The following is a 20,523-nucleotide window of genomic DNA, read 5'->3' as shown; positions in this document are numbered from 1 at the left end:
AGCTGCAGTTCATTCTTTGGGTACAGCAAACACAGCATGGAGAAGCTGTTTCCAGATGAGAAGAGGTCCCCAGCGGAGAGGACCAGGGCAATGGTATAGATTCAGAGTGACATCCAACAACTAAGCAAATCTGTGTGACATGTTAGCCTTCCCTGAGGTCTCCCAGCAATATCTGAGGATGGGAACGAATCAAAGCCTGGCCTTCCTGCTTCCCAAGTTGGGGGTGCTGAGGGAGAACATCATTATTTGAATAATAAAGGGCATGATGACCCTAGAAGGCTGGGGACCTTGGGGATATTTGGGCTTCACAGGTGGCACAAGGTAAAAAGAAAGAGAAAATTCCAGACAGACACACAACATGCATTCGGGAAAAGCGCGTCTGTGCAGTGCTTGGTGTTTCATTTTTAAAGCCCCACTTTGCATAAATTGGCAGAGACAGAGAAGGACCTGAATTAGGAATTCTTATTTTAAGAAAAGAGGCTGCACCCAATGCTTCTCATTCCCTGATTTCCCTAGAGTAACAAAAACTCCAAAGCACAAAAGCTTGCTTCTTTTGCACAGTGACTGGCAAGAAGAAAGAGAGGGAGGGCAGGCAGCTGCAAGCTGCTATCACCTGCCCCTGCATCCACTGCTCACCTCCCGCCAGCTCCTGCCCTCCGGAGCCCACCCCTGTGTTCTGCTGGGTGGTTTGCTGAGAGCCCAGCGTGGGCGAATGTCTGAGGAGGGGGCTGCTCTGGGCCTGGAGGGGAAGCCTAGCCCTGTGTAAGCCTCTATGAGAGGGATCTAGCCGACTGTTGCTTCTGCAGGGAGAGGGAGAATGAGAGAGAAGAGGAAGAGAAGCCAAGAGAGGAGTGAGATGTGTGGGGGTGGGGGGCAAAAGACAGGCAAGGAATAGAAGTGCAGGGTTCTAAGAGAGAGAGGGAAAGACAGAGACAGATGCACAGAGAGAAAGGAGGAAAGACAGAGTCCACAGGAAAAAGAGCGATGCAAAGAGAGAATGGAAGGAGAGGCAGGTAAGTGGCCAGCCTGAGACAGCAGGGTGGTGCCTTCTAAGCCCGTGGGCTGAGCAGCAGCTTGTGTGGGATGTAGACCCTTTGACTCACAACCACCCACACAAAGGCCTCAATTATTTTCAAAACCTGATATCCATCTGAGCATTATTGCAACAAACTGGGTCAGCTCTAAAAGGAGGAGAAGTGGGAGTAGGGGCTCAAGTCTTCTATTATCAGATTGGCCTGTGCTGGGTGTCGGGGGAAGGTGCTGGTTTGGAGTGTGGGGGCCTGGTGTTCATTTGCATCCCGCTGTGAAAAGCCATCCCCTGAATTCGACATCAAATAAGATAAACTTAGCACCATCCAGCATAGCACTGCTGCCTGGCACCATGCAACACCCAAGAGTGCAGTGCCCCAAATCTCTGTTCCAGGATGAACCTGCTCAGGTGTGATACAGAGTTGGAAGAGGGGCTTAAAAGCAAGGGACAGGAGGGCATGTGAATTTAGGCTGCCTCAGCCAGAGCCTAGTGTGGGGCAAGTAAACCATGGTGGGGGGAGAGGAAGGAGGGCAGGATGCTCCCCTGGCCAGCTCTGCCTTACCTGCCATGCAATCAGGTCCTTGAGGTGGGTCAGCTTGTCCTGGTCCTCAGGGTGGTCCCTGACATACTCTTCAGTGAAGAAGGCCTGGGGAGGACAGACAGGAGGTCAGGGTTTCCTGCTCATGTGGCATTTCACAGCCAATCTCTTTGGCACTGGGAGAAGACTCAATTTGAGAGGGGCAAGGATGAGGTCACAGGCACGTGGATGGAACAAGAGTGAGAGGTCTGGAGAGACTGACATTGTTTTATCTGCTTTGAGGCTCAGATCAGCACCCAGTGGGAATGGGCTGCAAACTCTGGGGAAGTCGTTCTCAAAGTCAGGTTCCTGAGCCAGTAGCAGCAGCAGTACTTTGGAACTTGTTAGAGATGCAAATTCTCTAGCCCCAGCCCAGATAGCCTGAATCAGAAACTCTAGGGGTGTGATGAGGACCTGTGTGTCAGGAAGCACTGTAGGGGATTCTGATGCTCCTTTCAAGTTTGAGAACATTGCTCTGCGGAAAATAATTCAGTAATGAACCTCACTGGGTGGGTGTGCCAGCTCATCTCATGGCCTCCCTCATTGCAAGTGACCCTGGCAGCCCCTTTCTGGGGCTCATGTCCTTAGTATGTGCGCATGTATAAACAGACATATCCTATTACTGCTCAGGGCTGAGCAAAGGGTTACCAATGATGACTGCATGGGTATCTGAGGGTAGCTGGAAGGATTGATTAGGTGACTGGAATTATTGTCCCCGAATTATACCACTGTGTGGTATTCTTAGATTTACATCAATGGATAACATAGGAAAGATAATAGGGAATTCGTCAAGAGATTTGTTAGAATGAGTTCATTTTTCCTTCAGTGTCTGCTAGGTGAAAACCAAGTAAGAACTTTCTATTCTATTTCAATGCGAAGAAAAGCTGTCTCCTTACTGAGAAATGGGTATTTTTCCTTCCAGTGGATAATGTGACTCATATAAGTGATGCTATTTCCTTTTTTGCCATGAACACCAGGAAGCTCAAAAATAAACGTGTGGCTCAAACATGTGGCGCTTTCTGGAGGGACCTTATGACCTAGATATCTAGATTGTAGCTCCCCTTTTGGAGTTGATCTCTTAGTTTTTATGGCTTTTCACAGATTCCGAGTTTCATTTCTTTCCATTCGTACACATCATTTCACATCCTCTGTGGAAGAGGTGGGTTTATACAACTGGCACGTAGTTTTATGGTCTGGCTCACGCTCATCCCAGAGCCTTTCCTTAACAGAGCCACCTGAATCTGCCCAGTGAGATAAGGGGCCCTTATGATCCCTGCCCCTTCCTGCCCCAGCACAGGGTGTGGAAAAGAGGCTGGGAGGGAGACAGGAGCTCAGCTAAGACATGAGGGTATAGAAACACGAGGGCCAACCAAGCTGAGGGTCCCTTTGGGGACAAGGACAGCCGAAGTAGGATAAGTGACATGTAGCTGCACCTGCCCCCTGGGTCCTCCCATGACTGCTTTGCTCACCCAGCCCCCCTAGACTTGGAGCACAGAAATCCTCACCTTCTCATACTTGGCGAAGCCTCCCATGACAGCAGGGTCCACAATCCCGTTCAGGAGCATGGAGAGCGGGTTGATGGGGAGGGTCTCGTCACTCTGGTACTGGTTTATCATCATCAGGATCTTCTCATTGGCTGTGGACATGGTTTCTATGGCATTCTCCAGAGGACTAATTGTGGTCTGTTGAAAATGAGATCACCAAGAAGAAACGGGCTTAGTTAAGTCACTTTAAAAACAGATATTATTGGTATTGATTTCACTTGGGGTGGGAATTCAAATGAGGCAATGCTCCCTAAGGGACTATAACAGGATCTTGTAATTACTGAGCTCTGGGGGCTGTCTGCTCTCTGGGGAGAGACAGGCTGGCTTTCTGCTTAGTGAGAAAGGGATTTCTTTGGGGAGGCAGAAGCAGGAAGTGTCAGGTACTTGCTGAGGCATCAGATGCTGAGTGTGCCCCAGAGAAGGTTTTCTCTTCTTATTATCTGGGTGAAACACATGCCAATTCAACCCTTTCAGTATTGGTTGGGCAGATACTATGTGTGAGTTATTGGCCAGAGAGATTAGAGCAGCTTGCGATGTGGACACCCAGCCTGGCACACAGTAGGTCTTAAGACTGGTTGTTAGAGGGGTCACTGTTCCAAGGTAGATTGACTTTAGTGGGGAAAATTAAACTGAACACCTCTCCAACACCTCTTAGAAGGCGATATAAACAGAGTGCCATGAAAAGCTAACCGGGAAAAAGTGCAGTTGGCAAGAGCGTGAGATCTGGAGTAGAAACCTAAAGTAGAGGTCGGCAAACATTTTCTGTAAAAGGGCCAGATAGTAAATATTTTAGGATTTGCAGGCCAGATGGTGTCTGCTGCAACTACTCAACTCTGTTATTGTAGGGCAAAAGCACCTACAGGCAGTGTGTAAATGAATGAGAATGGCTGTTCCAATAAAACTGCAGAAATAGGTGACGGGTAGAATTTGGTCCACGGGCCACAGTTTGCTGACCCATGAACTAAACAGAAACCAACTAAATAAAAATCTTCAATTTGTTAAGTCTTGTTTTGTGGTCTAACACACGATCTATACTGAAGAGTGTTCCATGTGCACTTCAGAAAAATGTGTATGCTGTTGCTGTGGGGTGGGTTGTTCTGTATATGTCTGTTAGGTCCATAATGATCTAAAATGTAGGTTAAGTTCAATGTTTTCGTATTGTTTTTCTGGCTAAATGATCAGCCCAATGTTGAAAAGTTAGGTATTGAAATACCCTACTATCATTATGTCTCCCTCCAGATCTCCTAATGTCTACTTTATATATTTAGATGCTCCAACGTGTAAATGTGTTTACAATTTTTACATCCTCTTGATGAACTGACCCCTTTGTCACTATATAATGACCTTGTCTTTTTGTTTTGTTTTGTTTTATAGTTTTTCATTTAAAGTCTACTTTGTCTGAAATAAATACAGCTGCCTTTACTCTCTTTTTAAAAGTTTTCACTTGTGGGAGGCCAAGGCAGGTGGATCATGAAGTCAGGAGATCGAGACCACCCTGACTAACATGGTGAAACCCCGTCTCTACTAAAAATACAAAAATCAGCCAGGCATTGTGGCGGGCACCTGTAGTCCCAGTTACTCGGGAGGCTGAGACAGGAGAATGGCATGAACCCGGGAGGTGGAGCTTGCAGTGAGCCAAGTTCGTGCCACTGCACTCCAGCCTGGGCGACAGAGCAAGACTCTGTCTCAAAGAAAAAAAAAAAAGTTTTCATTTGCATGGAATATATTTTTCCATCCCTTCACTTTCAGTCTATGAGTGTCTTTAAAGGTGAGGTAAGTCTCTTGTAGGCAACATATCTGATACAGTTTGGCTCTGTATCCCCACCCAAATCTCATCTTGTAGCTCCCATAATTCTCACATGTTGTGGGAGGGACTTAGTGGGAGATGACTGAATCATGGGGGCAGGTCTTTCTCATGCTGTTCTTGTGATAGTGAATGGGTCTCACGAGATCCCTTTTTTAAAGGGAATTTCCCTGCACAAGCTCTCTCTTTGCCTGCTGCCATCCACGTAAGATGGGACTTGCTCCTCCGTGCCTTCCTCCATGGTTGTGAGGCCTCCCCAGCCATGTAGAACTGGAAGTCCAGTAAATATCTTTCTTTTGTAAGTTGCCTAGTCTCAGGTATGTCTCTATCAGTAATGTGAAAATGGACTAATATACAATATCATTAGGTTTTTTGTTGTTGTTCAGTTACTCTATGCCTTTTGATGGTTGAATTTAATCCATTTACATTCAAAGTGATTATTGATAGGTAAGGACTTACTAATGCCATTCTGTTCATTGTTTTCTGGTTGTTTTATAGATCCTTTGTTCTTTTTTTCCTACTTTTTTCCTTTGTGATTTGATGGCTTTCTGTAGTGATATGCTGTGGGTCTTTTCTTCTATCTTTTGTACATCTATTATAGGCTTTTGCTTTGTGGTTACCCTGAGGCTTACATAAAACATACATATAACTGGCTACTTAAAGCTGATAACAACTTAACGTTGATCACATACACAAACTTCAATTTTACTCCCTCTCCTCCCATGTTTTATGTTTCAGATGTCACAATTTACATGAAAAATAATTTCTATCTTTAACAAACTATTAGAGCTTAAGTGTCTTTTTATAATTTTTTTGCCTTTAAATCTTTATACCAGATAATTGATTTGCCCACCATCACTAAAGTATTAGCATGTTTTGGATTTGACAATGTACTTATTTTTCAACAGTAAGTTTTATATTTTCATGTTTTCACATTACTAACTAGCATCCTCTTCCTTCAGCTTGAAGAACTACCTTTAGTATTTCTTGTAAGGCAGGTCTAATGGTGCTTAACTCAGCTTTTGTTTGTCTGAGAAAGACTTTTGTGTCTCTTTGGATTTATCTTATTTGTTGTCCTTTGGGCTTTCTGGATCTAGATTTCTAGTTTCTTTTCTAGATTTGGGAAGTTTTCTGTCATTTGGATATGTTCTCTGTTACTTTCTCCCTCTCTCTTATTTTGGTACCCCAATAATGTGTATGTTGTTACACTTGATAGTGCCCCGTAATTCTCTTATACCAGCCTCATTCTTTTTCATTCTTTTCTTTTTGCTCCTCAGGTTATATGATTTCTAGTGATTTGTCTTCGAGTTTGCTAATCCTTTATTCTGCTTGATCTAGTCAGCTATTGAACCCTTCTATGGCATTTTTCAGTTCAGTTATAATATTCCTAAGCTCTATGATTTCTGTTTGGTACACTTTATGCTTTCTCTTTGTTAGAATTCTCGGTTTGTTCTTGCATTGCTCTCCTGTCCTTGGTGAGCATCTTCATGAGCATTATTCGGATTCCCTGCTGAGTAAATCACATGTCTTGACTCCACACATTTCAGTTTCTGGAGATTTATCTTGTCCTTTACTTGGAATATATTACCCTGTTTCTTCATTTTCCTTCAGTGTTTGTGTTGGTTTCTCTGCATTAGATAAGACCGCTCTCTCTCTCTCAGTCTTATCAGATGGCCTTGTGTAGAAGAAGGATCTGACCAGGCCATCCAGTGTGAAATGTTAGGGTTCCTCTCAAATCTCTCTGTTTGTCCAGACTGCTGTCTCTGTTTTTGGTAGACCCCTACAGCTTAGGATGTGCCACTTCCTGTCAGTACCCTGAGACACATAAGGTAGGGGCTAGACTCTCTAGATGTAGCTGGAAAGGTGGGGGTATGAAATGTGTGTTCCAGTTTTTTCCATCTTTATGGTGAAGCTGAGCATGGGCGATTACCTCTCCCTCTCTCTGCCCTACGCTGGGGAGAGAATCTGTGGCAAGTGCCTATACTCAGGTTCAGGCTGCACCCTCTGATTCTGGGGATATAGTTGTTGAAACTGGACCCATTGTATATCCACCTCTTTTTGCTGTGGTCTAGGGCCACTCAGGAAGACAAAATCCCATTGACTCCCAGAGCTACATCATTAAGAGGACAGTCCCTTGGGTGGGGGCTCTAGTGTGGCACTTGGTATGTGGCCAAACTCCTTGCAGGAAGAATGGATAGACCTGGATTGATCACTGGGTTGAGACAGAGGAAAGGCTAGTGAAGTGCCAACCTCTGGCTTTGGCTGCTGGAGAGCTATTGTTTGTTTGCCCTATTAGCTTCCTGATGCAAGTTTGTTAGATGCCAGGACATCAAGTAGCCACTGGAAGTGTGTGCCCCTTCCAGAAATAAAATGGAAGCTGTTCATTTCTGCCCACTTTCTGCACTGCTCCAAGGGGATGTAACCCCTGGAAGTGTTTGTGTACCCATTTAAAACCATCTCTTTGTTCTGTGATCTAGGGAGACTTGCATATGCCTGCTCCCTTCTGTTCCCAGAGCTAAGAGGTTTAGATAGAGTCCTTTTAGAGATAGGTCTAAAAGTTGGGACACTCAATGCATAGCATAAACCTCATCTAGGGAGGAATAGGGGGTTGCAATTTTTTAAGCCCTTTCTCTGCACCAACTGTCAGGGAATGAAGCCCTGGAAGTGCTTTCATGCCTGTATAAAACTGCTGCTTTTTTTTCCTGTGGTCTTTGGGGACATGCATATGCCAGTCCCCTCTGCTCCCAGAGCTAGGGTGTTTAGGATATAGCCCTTGGGTGGAAGCTATAAAAGTTGGGAAACTCAATGTGTGCACAAACTCCTTCCAGGAGGGATTAATAAACCTGTAGTTATTGCTAGGGTGAGCCAGGAGGCAAGGTTTGAGAAGTGACAGTCTGCTTCTCAGGCTGCCAGTGGGTTAATATTTGTTTGCCCCTTAACTCCTCAGTGGAAGTTATGTAGAAGCCAGGCTGCCAAGTAGCCACTGGAAGAGAGTGTCTTAAATGCCTTCTGGGGAGAAGCAGGAGATTCCATTTTTAAAAGACCCTTTGCTACACTCCTCTCAGGGGATGGGATGCCTGAAAGTTCATGTGCACCCATATAAAACTACTGATTTTTTCCTGTGGTCTAAAGAGACTTGCGTATGTCTAACTCTGTGCATTCTCAGAGTTGATAAGAGCCAACCCAGGAAGAACCTCAGAATTAGAATGGTATATGTGAGGTCCAAGCCCTCCTGGGGAACCTTAGAATTACGGTAGTATATGTGAGGTCCCAGCCCTCCTCTCCACAGGGAGAGAAGATGAGTACTGGGAATTTCTTTCTTGATTTTATAGCACAGTGTCAGAGCAGGGTGCATGCCTGAGTGTGCTTCAGCTTTTCATATCAGTTCAATGTGGAAGTTTACTCAGTGCCTGGTAGGTAGAAGTCCCTCACTTCATCTCTGAGTTTCTCTCAGAAGGAATTGATCCGTGAGTAGATATTTATCTGGTGCATTTGGGAGTGGAAGGAGAGCCAGGAGCTTCCTAGTCTGCTATGTTGCTAATTGTCTTCTTGTTCATCTTTTAAAAGCATTTCTGTGAAATTACAGCCTCCTTAGTCCCTTACCCTGTGTCTGGATGTTTCTGCAGATGACTGATCTCCACAGTGAGATGGCCCTGGGAATTGACTGACTCTCTCTCTCTCTCACACACACACACACGCACGCACGCACTCATATACATACACACATAGATACACATACACATGCATGCACACATGCACACCCTGGGCACACCCACCTGCACACGCATGCACACACATAATGTTAACTGAAGGAGAACGATGTCCAGCTTGGCTGCAGCCATAGTCCTCCAAGGTGAAACCCACGGTCTAGTATCTGTCAAGTACACAGACCAACTCTGTGGGGGTTCTGAGGGGCCAAGGTGTAGACTGAGTTGTAAGGAAAATCTATTACCACCACTCGGATTGAGCTCAGCGCCACACCTGCGTTTGAACAATAGCCTGCCATATCTGAAAGGCTCGGGCTTTAAGACAAGTATTAAAAATGGAAAGAGCGGTTGATTGGCTTTCCGCCTTGCTTTTGAAACTATTTTTAGATTCCCAAAGTGTTATCCTCATCATAGCCATTAGGAACAGAGAATGAGAATGAAAATAATTTTCGCTTCTCACCTACGGGCATTTGTGTAAACCAAATATGTAACTTTCAGGTCATTACAGGGGTTATATAGTTGGTGGAAGGCCTAGATTTCAGAAGTTAAACCCGCGGTTTAGCTAATAACAGGAATAAAAGTAATGATCATGATAATGAAGATGACTTCACTTATCGATTGCTTCCTATGTGCCAGCCCATGCTGGCCACATTACACCCGTGCTCATTTCATTCCCCCAGCAATATGTTAAGTCACTTATCCCTGAGCCATGGGGCAGAGCTGGAAAGACAACTCAGGTATTTGTGATTCCAAAGGCAGGCTTCTCCCACTACATGTAAATCAAACTTTGATACCACACTTGCTATCAATGGGCTGTTGGGACTTAATCTAGCCCTCAAATCTCTGGTCTTTTCCCTAAGCTGAGCCTCAGTTTGTTTATCGACATAGTAACTCTTGCCAGGCTTGCTGTGAAGGGAAAATGAATTATTAGGGGAGGGTGCTTTGGAAAAAAATGTAAAAGTGTGTGTGGATGGATGAGGGAACATAAGATGAAAAAGAAAGTGATCTCAATCCCTGACAATTAGGTGGCATTTCATATTTTTCTTTTTTTCTTTCTTTTATTTTTATTTTTTAGATGGAGTCTTGCTCTGTTGCCCGGGCTGGAGTGCAATGGCATGATATTGGCTCACTGCAACCTCCGCCTCCCGAGTTCAAGCGATTCTCCTGCCTCAGCCTCCTGAGTAGCTGGGATTACAGGTGCATGCCACCACGCCCAGCTAATTTTTGTATTTTTAGTAGAGACGGGGTTTCACCATGTTGGTCAGGCTGGTCTTGAACTCCTGACCTTGTGATCCACCTACCTCGGCCTCCCAAAGTGCTGGGATTACCGGCATGAGCCACTGCGCCCAACCCAGCATTTCATATTTTTCAAAGCCATTTTACCAATATCGCCTTCTTAAGTCTACCCAGGAATCCTATGAGCTGCACAGGACAGGCGCTCTCTCATTACCTCTGACTTCTGCCACAGATTGCTTTGGCAGTTCACGTCCCATTGCTAGGCCTCAGTTTTCTCATATACAAAATAATGCAGGTAGACAAGAACCAGGAAGAATCAGGACAAAAAACTTGGAGGACTGCAAGCCAAACCAGGTGGGCAGAGGTCTGTCACTTAGCTAGCACGTTGATTCTAACCTTTAAAAATGTAATTCAACAGAGATGGAGGAGGGGGCTGTTGCTACTGCACTTTGCCACAGCCCTTACTAGGCTATGAAGGTATTCGAGTTTATAGCTTTTGGACTAAAAGACACCTAAGGTCCCTTTAAGCTCTAAAGTTCCATCATTTTGTAATTCCTATTTACAGATGACTAAAACTAAGACCCAGAGATATACAGTCCTTATCTAACATATATAGCTCATTAGTGACCAAGTTGAATTTGGATCTCTGATCCCTAGATCAGGGCTCCTTGTAAAAACTCCATTTCTCAGGGCCAAGAACAAGAACAAAATAAAACCCCAATAGGCAGAACTTATACTTGAAGCTCATCAGAAAATGCCTCTCTATATAAACATTACTGTAGTCATGATAATTTATGGAGGAAATAACCAAGAACAAGATACAAATTCATATAACACAAAAACAACCTTTGGAAATGAAGTCACTTGGAAGAGCATTAAACTTTTGCATCTGAGACACCCTGAAATTCCTGGTAACTCATCTGAGAGAGGCCATTAAAGATAAATTCACTCTGGCCAACTTTTTGAAGGTTTCCCCAGTGCCTTCTATGAGAAGGCATCAGGATGAAAGAAACAAGCCAAAAATCTTGACTATTTCTTTCCTAACTTCAAAATGCTGAGTTTATAAAATAAGGTAACCGGTTTAGACATTATGGGTGTCTGCATATTGATTGACTGATTAATTTATGTAAGTATTCTTTAGTTAGCATCAGTTGTGGGCCAGGGACTATTCTTAGCACTTGGAGGTATGGCAGAAAATAAAATAGACAAAATATCTGTCTTCTTGGAATTTATATTCTAGGGGAGCTTATAGTCTAATGTTATATTTAATATTCTCTTAATATTAAAAATAAACAAGAAAATTATGTAGTCTATTAGGAGATAAGTGCTTTGAGCTGACACACAGTAGCTGAGGGAATGGGAAGTACAGGGATGGACTCTCTCAGTTTGCTACAGTTTGGCAGGAATGACTACAGAAGAGGCGCCTGGCTGAGCACCACCAGGTGACAGGGCTCAGTCAGGGCTAATGGGCAGAGACTACAGATTGGTAGAAAGTTTCTGATTCCTTACCTCCTAAATAGAGCACATAATAGTATGTACCTCACGGAGGTCCTATGAGAATTAAATGAGATATTGCTATAAACCTTTTGACACAGCACCTGGGGCACTTGTTAAAATTTATCATGTGCCATGAAGCAAGGGCACAGACACTTCCTTCCTTTTGGGGGTACTACTTGCTGGGGTGGGCTTTTCTTTTTCTTAAGGAAAAAAAGATAAAGAGTCCAAGCCAGGTGCCTGACAGGGGAGGTTAAAGTCATACCCTATCTCTTTTACTAACCTTGAACAATGCACTAATTAACTCTGCATTTCGGTTCCCACGTCTGTAAAATGGGAAGAATAATAATATCTACCTCACAGGGTTGCTGAGGTGTTGAAATGAGATCATGCATATGAACAGTTGAGCCCATACTCAAAACAATGTTTTTTGCTATCACCATCATTGTTACACTTTTCCAAGGTCTAGGTCATGCCTATAATAAGGAGGCTGAAGGGCTACTGAGCTGCTGGGTTCACTGAAAAGAGAGGGGCATTAAGGGTAGAAATGAAACGGTCTCAATGCTATCGTCTGATACAATAGCTTGAAAACGCAAGTCAGACCACGTCCCTCCTCTGCTCATGGCTCTGTGTCACTCAGTGGGAAAGTCAAAGTCCTTATGGTGGTCTACAAGGTCCTACATGATCTGGTGTCAGATGACTGTTACTCATCCTCACTTGTTCTGATCTGGACACAAGCATACTCTGGGCCCAGGGCTTTTGCACTTGCTGTCCCCTCTGCTGGAATGTCTCTCTCTTCAATGTCAGCGTGGACCCCTTTCTCATTTCCTCCAGGCCTCTCCTCAGCAGAGGAGGGAAGCATTCTCTGACTACCCTGCTTAAAATAGCAATCCCTCATCCATCACCTTTCTGCTTTAATTTTTTCCATCACAGTTATCACCATCTGTCATATATTTACTTTGACTTTTTAGTCCATCTTTCCCACTAGAATGGAAGCTCCATTGCAGAATCTCTAGGTCTTAAAACGGTGCCTAACATGTTAGGTACACATTAAGTATTTTCTGAATGAATAAATAAATAAATAAATAAGACATCCCAAATATGTCCATTTACAAGATTTCCTCACAACCACACTGACCGTTCCTCTGTATCTTGGGGACTGCAAGATCTTTAGCTATCTGAGGACATGGAGACCCTAAGCTGTGCTGAGAAAGCAAAATAGGTGTTATCTGCACGAGGGAGATCAAACATTTGGATTCTAGCCAAATGTTTCTCCCTTCTGAGCCTCAGTTTGTCCAACTATAAAATGGGTTCATATCGGGATACTGCACAGGTGCCCCCAAGGGGGTGCTGTGATGAGAGGAGTATGAGGGGGTGATGGAGATGATTGTGTTCCAGGCCCTCTGCGACACCCCACCCGCCCAACAGAAGCTCCTCATTCATCAGCTTTATTACTGGAGGCCATGGAAAGTTTCATTTGCAGGGAACAAAAAGGTTATCTGATGCTTAAAAAAAAAAAAATCTGAAAGGCACTATTCCGAATGCTGCCTGCATGGGAATTCTGGGACTCACACAGCAGCTTCAAAGAAAAGCATGTCTCCTTTTTAAAGTCAAAGGGGTCTTTGGAGACTGGCTGTGCCCTGCCCATTAGAGGAGGGGTGGCCCTGCCACGAATGTCCCAGACTCACCTGCGACATGTGCACCACCTCAAACCAGCGCAGGATCCCCGGCAGCTTGTACGCAGTCATGAAGGAGGTTCTCTCAATCCACATGGACTGTCCGTGGGCAGGGAGGGTGGCAAGGGCAGGAAAGCAACAAACACATTTATGAAACCTGGGTATCAGAGAAGCTTGGCAGAAACCCAGCCGGGTCCCCAGGCCTCCCATCTACCAGAAAGCAGAATAAATATTGCAAGACCCAGAAACACACTCTCACCTTACCCTTAAGAATTCTTTCCCAACATAAAGTGTAAGCTCTACCTGGACTTAAGCTAAGTAAGTTTTAACCTGGGTTTATTAGCAGTCTAAATTTTTAGGCAATATTGAATGTGTCCATTTGTTTTCTCGGGAGAGGATTCCCAGTGTCCATTAGATTCTCAAAGAGGCAGTGGCTCCAAAAATATTAAGAATTACAGTCCAAGCCAAAGAGCCGAGACTTGGAGACACCTCCTTATTCCAGTCTTGTTTGAATCCTAGCTGGACACACACACAGGAGACTCGCACTCAGGGGACAGTGATGACTAAATTGCTGGGGCTTCTTACTGGTGTTTGCTGGAAGGTTTGATTTTATCAACATCCCTTCTTAGCCTGAGGGTTTCTACCTACTGGCAATGCCTGAATGCCCTGTGGTTGAAAAGGTGCCTCTGACATGAGGCCTGGGTTCTGTATTAAAGGGAAAAAGGCTGAAGAAATAAGGACACAAGCCCTAATGGAAGAGACTGGGGAATGGACGTCATGGTATCCATGGAGGTTAGCTTTATTTTCTCTGGCTTTGGATCAAGTTCCTTCCCATTCTGAGGCTAGCCAATGCACGCTCTGGTTCCTCCAGGTGGCCCCAGGGAATGATCAAGGGTAGGGAAGATACTCACAGCAAACTCATTCTCCGGGTCTACAGTCCCCCTGCGCACTGGCCGGGAGTAGTGGAACCTTTGCACGTAGTTGGACTTGTAGAAGCTGAAAGACAGGAAGAGGCTGAGGCTCCTGGTAGCCATACCCGGCTGCTGACACCTGATCTGACCCTGCACTGTCCAGGGAGGTTCATTACAGTAAACTTCAGGCCTGGCAGAGTCCCTTGTGGTGGCATTTAAAATCAAGGTCTGTGTTCTGGGCTCCATAAGAGTGACTTTTGCACAGGCTTTCCTGACAAGGCAATTTAGAAGGTAGACTGGTCTTGTGCCCCTTTGAGAACATAGTACCCCTAGAGTATCCAGGCAATTGGAATTCTAACATTGATGGCCTAGGTCATGATTTCCTGTGATCTGCAACAAAGGAACTGAGGTCTGAGCCTAATTTCCCAGGGGTGTCCTCAAAGGATTTCTTGAGGTGTCCCAGCCAACCCCCCAAATCAGTCTCCCTGAATCCTCGGTGAGATTCTAACTTCAGGGCCAGCAGAACACCGTGCTAGCTGCATAGTTATTGTCCCCTGCTCATGGGTGCCTGTCTGAGAAGGTGAGAAGGTGAGGGGAGGCTGAGACCCAAACTGAGCTCCACCTGCTCTGCTGTGGCACTTCGTGAGGCTGCTGGGACGGGCTGCCTCTCCCTGAAGGGTCCTTCATCTTGCAAAGCAGATCCTGTTTCTGACTGTCCCATCCAGAGACATCCTAGACCTACTCTAGGACACTCAAGTGCTCCATTACAACCTGGGCATGGGGTGAGGGGAATGAGCTGGGCAGCTGGGAGGCATACAGCCTTGGGTCCCACAGAGGCCCCACCTTGTGGCCTCACCAGTGACTTTGCAATCTGATCTAGAACAAGTGGACATCAGCCTTCACGGCACTTCCTCTACTGTTCCTTTATCAGAGCCTGAAAACACCATTGTCAATGTACAACCTTCACAAATGCTGAGGAGATGTCCCTCTGGGAGCATGTGCTCAGCATGGCCGTGGCCCCCTGTCTCCACCCTGCCTATCACTTGCCCAGCCACACTCTGTCTGTGGACTCCCTGGGGCTACTCTGAGATCAACCCGAGCAACAAATAGGCTGACTGCATCCAGTTGAGCAAATGCTCGATGCTTGCTGAGGATCTGCTGAGCCATAACCCTGGCTCTCCCATCCTTCCTGGCTTCAGCCTTGTCAGGGGCAGAGCCCAGCTAATTGGAAGTTGATTCTTTGCCCAAGAGGAAAAGGGGGGAACAAACTGGCTAAGATAGAGAAGGAACTACAAAGACACTGGGGTCTGTTCTGCCACCAGCTCAGTTTGGTGGCTCCAATGGATTCTCTTCCCCATCCTTCTTCCCTGTGGACAACGAGTCTTACTTAATAATCTGGTCAGGCACTGGCTTATTCTTGAACCTGGGGTGTTCATCCAAGACAGGCTGGACAGTGAAGCACTGGATATCTGGAATCCCTGTAGTTAAGGACTTATATCTGTTGGCTGCGGGGACAGTTTTAAGTATAGCTGGTCCTTGCTGAGACCTTCCAGGCCAGACTTTATGGGGCCACATTTTTACTGAATGATGAACCTCAGGTTGCTGGCTGCCCACTAGGCACTAATGACCAGTTAGTCACTGAGGTCCTTATCAGTGCTGTCACCTTGCAACCTTATGCCAGGGCTCAGCCCCTACAAACAGAGTTGTCTAGTGGTATTTAATCATCATCATTGCTATATTATCATTAATAATAATAATATCATTGAATGAATTTATAGCTCTCAAATCAATTGCAGAGTACATCTTCCCATGATCTCATTTGATCTCCTCAATTCCACTGAGTTGCATTACTAACCTAAACAGTCCCCTTCGAGGCCAGAGAAGCCAGGCCACTTGTTGAAGGTCACACAACTTGTAAGAACAGATCTGAGTTTGTATTTAGGTCTTTAAGCTCAGAATTCTTTCACTCTGGACTCACTACTCAAAGGCGGCCCTTGGACCAGTAGTATCAGCATTACCTGTAAGTTTGTTAGAAGTGGAGACTCGGGACTATCTGAGAACCAACTGAGTCTGGATCTGCAAAAGATCCTTGGGTGATACACATGCATGCTAAAGTTTGTGAAGCACTGCTATAGAATATGCAAATAAATGTCATTTTGCACTCCAACTCTGAAAATTTGAAAGCAACTGCCTATGGCAGGATGGTAAGGAGCTGTGTTCAGACTCAGTGGAAAAGAGTCCCATGGTTGATTAGTGATGTCTGCAACAGGCATAGATATTGGAGAGGCACTATGTGGGTCAGACCCTTGTCATGCCTCTTCTAGATCTGTCTTTAGTCCTTTTAAGCTGACAATATGGTAAACTGAATGAACAAAGTCAGCGGTCACTGGTCCCATTCCTGACCCCTCTTCCCTTTCCCTACCTCCCATTTCTTCTTTACCCACATATTTTATTTAGGCATTCAAGGTCTTTCCTCCATTCTACCCAATGACCACCATGACTCCAAAAAATCTTCGCCTAGGCCTGACATGTCTGCCAACTAAGGAATCAAGAACTCCTCTGGCTAGCATTCAAAGCTAGGCCAGTACGGCCTTCACCCATTTTTTCATCATTATCTGGATATCCAATGGATCCTACTACTCCCTTTCCTTGGAACCTTTTCCCTCATCAGCATCCCTCTCTTGTGAACCCTTTGGACAGATGTCAAACACCACAGTCCATGAAAACAAAATTCACCCCCCAGTTAGGAGTTTTCCTTCCTTTGGCTTTCCATAGCCTTCATCTGTACTTCTTTTAGGATCCACCCTCCAGCTCCCTGTCGGCTTCCTCCTCCCCCAAGCCCACCTCACACCCTCCATCCCCTGCCCAGACTGTGAGCTTTTCCATGGCAGAGACTATGGTTCTTTCACACATAAGAAATGACCAAAACCTAGTTCCAAATTAAATTGAATTGCCTCTCTCTGATGAACTTACTCTATGCTAATATGTTAGGTGTTTCATTGATTTACTTCTGATGCATGTTTCTGCCTTAAATAGATTTCTCTTCTTAAGAGATGGCAATGTTTACACGAATGAATAAATCTCAATGAAAGTATTTCTACGATTTTCAGGAAAACCATTTTCTTTCTCAAGCCATGTGGCCAACAGCCCGCTCTGGGAAGAAAATCACTCTGGATTAAGTCTAGGGCAGGGGTTGGCAAACTATGGCCCTGCGGTCAAATCTGGTTCACTGCCTGTTTTTGTAAGGCCCAGAGGCTAAGAAGAGTTTTCAATGGAGGGAAAAAGAGTATTTTTGTAACATGAAAATGATTGATAGAAAGTTCAAATGTTAGTGTCCATGGAGTTTTATTGGAACACAGCAATAACCGTGCATTTTTGGGTTTTCAGTGGCTGCTCTCCCACTACAACAGCAGAGCTGAGTAGTTGTGACAGAGACTGCATGGGCCACAAAGACTAAAATACTGCCCATCTGATCCCTTCCAGAAAGTTTGCAGACCCCTATTTTAGAGAAGGTTCTAGGTCATGTTTATTGATCTTAGCCACTGGTCTTGGCCCAAGAGGAGAATCCAAACCTGTCCTGGGGAAGCCCGTGACACAATTCCCCTGAAGTTGTGCCAGGAGGATGGCTGGTGAGGTTGTTATGCCACATGCTGAATGTATGTGTGGAACTGGGGCCCCAGAGTGCTGGGCAACTGCAGACTCCCTACAAAGAGACTTTGGCTTTCAATTAGCATTCCCTACTTGGATACCTAAGTGAGAAATGAGATTTGTCACCCTCTCAGACTGCTTATCAGCTTTTTAACAAGTGAAGGCAAGAGAAGAGAGCATTAAGAACTCAATATTTTGTCAAAAAGTAGGCCTGAGTTCAAATCCAAGCTCCATCACTTCCTAGTTGTGACCTTGTGCAAGCTGCTTAAATTCTGTGAGCCTCAGTTTTCCTATTAGCAAAATGCAGGAAAGCAACAATACCTAACTTGTATAAGTATTGGAGGGTAAAACAACAATGCGTGTAAAATGCCTAGTACATGGTAAACAGTTAATAAAGAGAATGCTGTTCATCAATCTTTTTAAAAAGGATGATGTACTAGAACATAGGTTTTGAAACGGACAGATCGTGGGGTTCAAGTACCAGTTCCATCACTAGCTAGCTTTGTAACCTTAGGCAAACCACTTTACATCTCTGCCCCACATATTTCTTGTCCATGAAATAGGGAAAATTAACACTCCCCGTAGAGGGTTTTATAGGATATAAAGCCCTCAGTCTCAAGAAAAGGACGTTTAGCAAATATTAGCCCTTCCCCTTTTCTTTTGCACCTGCCTCCTGGCACTGAACCAGGGGAGATGTTATGTCCCAGGAACACGTACTCTCTCCCTAGCCTCATGTTAAAAGGCCACAGAGCTGTTCAATCCCAGGAGGTCCACTTAGAAAAGCATTAGAACTAATCCCATGTCTCGCCTATAACCAAACTCTTATTTGTAACCAGCCCAGCCCACCACCAGTTGCATTTGCTCCTGCAAATAACCGTGGTAGAGCAGGTACGCAGGGCAGGCAAGCATAATGAAAAGGTTACAGATGAATATTTACCACCAGAGAGAAGAATATTTGGATTAAAGTACAGCAGGCTGAGCAGACCAGCCATGCAACCTGTCAACCCCATTTTAAAGGCTGTAACTTAAATTTGTGCTAAAGGGTGCAATGCTGGGAGCTAGGCTGAGTTAATGTGCTCCCTGGCTCAGCAGTTGGCCCTATCCTTGCATTTATATGCTCCCTGCCATGTGAATCCTGTCTGTTGCCCAGCACCGGCTGCTGGCTCACTAAACACCATGCTTGGCCGCACTGGCACCCACTTATATGGCACCCTAGCATCACCCCATGCGACTTCTGTGTACTGTGTACTCCAAGTGGGCTGGCTGCTTCTCTGCCTCCTTCCTCCCTTTCTCTATTTATTTATCTCTTTTCTTCTTTCCTTTTTCTGTGTTGTTTTCTTTTTATTTCTTTTAATCAACAAATATTTACTGGGAGTCACTTTGTACCAGGCACTAAGGATGGGGGTACTTAACTGCAGGGAGCAAGCCAGGGCAAGCATCTTCCCTCATGGAGCAGACATTCTAGCTCACCTCCATGCACGTTTAAAAAGTGCCAGAGATAATAGCAAATTGAAACAGATTTCCCAAAGAAAACGGCACTTTGAGATACAAGGGTCATGAAGAGTTCAGAAAAGGCCACATTAGACAATAGAAAGGCCACGGCAGGCCTCTTCCAGAAGGTGACGCCAAGCTAGGATCTGATGGGTAAGAGAAAGCTAGTCATGTAAGGAGCTAAGGAAGGGCATCCAAAGCAGAGGGAACAGAGAATATGAATGCTCAGAGGCAGGAACAAGCTGGGCATATCGCAGGAACAGAAACAAGACCACTGTGGTTACAGGGACATGAGAAAGGGAAGGAAGGATGGGGATGGGGGTGACGGTGGACAGGCAGGCAGGGGTCAGATCATGGATGGCCTTGCAGGCCTTGCTTAGCAGTTTTGATTTTATTATAATGGCAATGTGGTGTCATTTCAGTTTGTGGAGCCTGCTATGCTTCTTCCTGCCAAAGGCCTCTGCACACAAGTGTTCTTCCTTCTGTCTGGGATATTCTAGCCACCTCCTGCTAAGCTTTGGTTGCTTGTAATCTCAAACATCACCTTCCTCAAGGAAGCCTTCTCTCCTTTCCCAACCACAGTACTCTGCATGGCTTCCTCGAGGCACAGATTATATTTTTTGTAAATAAATGTGGAATAGTGCAATTAGTCGCTTAATGCCTCTTTTACTTGCTACACTGTAAGCTCCCTGAATGTAGGACCACTTTGTGAATGAAAATCTCCAGTCCCTTGCACCTTGCTTAGCATAGAGTCAGGGCTTGAGAGTATTCAGTATAAGAATGAATTAGTGAGTGAGTGAATTAATCAATGCATGCAACATTTATGATGTATTGAGATGGGTTCTTTGGATCTCATCTCAAATATTTACTGGGAGTCACTCTGTACCAGGCACCACGGGAGATGGGAACTTACTGCAGGGAGCAAGCCAGAGCAAGCGTCTTTCCTTATGGAGTTGACATTCTAGCTCACATTCATGCACTTTTTGAAAAGCACCAAATGGAGACAAATTTTCCAAAGCAAACAGAGCTCAAGATGCCAGGATCATGAAGAGTGCAGAAAAGGATCCAAAGAACATACTGCATGTTCCTGCAACATAGCACCACTGCAATGATTCTGGCAGCAGCCCTGAACTCTAAGGTGGGTCTTTGTGGGCTGCAGCCCTGGTAGGGCTGCTCAGGTCTGGCCCCTTGGCTAGGGCATTCTCCAAGGATACACTGGCCTGGGGCATTCTTCACATCATCTCCCGGGGCAGAGGTGGTGTTCATCTTCTCTGCATTGGGGAACTGGGTCATCAGCTGCATCTGGAAATCTTCTCTTCGCTCATACTCCTTCCCACGGTAGATGAACACTTTGTTCTGCAGAGAAAGGATGCTCATTAGAGATTTGGGGACCCAGGTGTGAAGA

At 45.2% G+C, this 20,523-nt stretch overlaps 1 protein-coding gene across 2 annotated transcripts in view; it reads right to left on the bottom strand.

Annotated features, from left to right (window-relative positions):
- DOCK2 (dedicator of cytokinesis 2) overlaps positions 1 to 20,523 on the bottom strand; it is a 448,549-nt gene that overhangs the window by 12,591 nt on the left and 415,435 nt on the right. For both annotated transcript variants that reach the window (XM_032158599.2, XM_032158600.2), the window contains exons 41-46: positions 20,333 to 20,474; positions 15,367 to 15,448; positions 13,980 to 14,064; positions 13,081 to 13,167; positions 3,113 to 3,289; positions 1,593 to 1,676 (exon numbers count right to left, since the gene is read on the bottom strand). In XM_032158599.2, coding sequence (XP_032014490.1) covers positions 1,593 to 1,676; positions 3,113 to 3,289; positions 13,081 to 13,167; positions 13,980 to 14,064; positions 15,367 to 15,448; positions 20,333 to 20,474 — 657 coding nt within the window. The remainder of the gene's footprint in view (positions 1 to 1,592; positions 1,677 to 3,112; positions 3,290 to 13,080; positions 13,168 to 13,979; positions 14,065 to 15,366; positions 15,449 to 20,332; positions 20,475 to 20,523) is intronic.

This window comes from Hylobates moloch, unplaced genomic scaffold (genome assembly GCF_009828535.3).
Source record: "Hylobates moloch isolate HMO894 unplaced genomic scaffold, HMol_V3 SCAFFOLD_6, whole genome shotgun sequence".
NCBI lineage: Eukaryota > Metazoa > Chordata > Mammalia > Primates > Hylobatidae > Hylobates > Hylobates moloch.
Note: the sequence above shows the minus strand (reverse complement) of the source record. Positions and strands in the feature narration are given on the sequence as shown.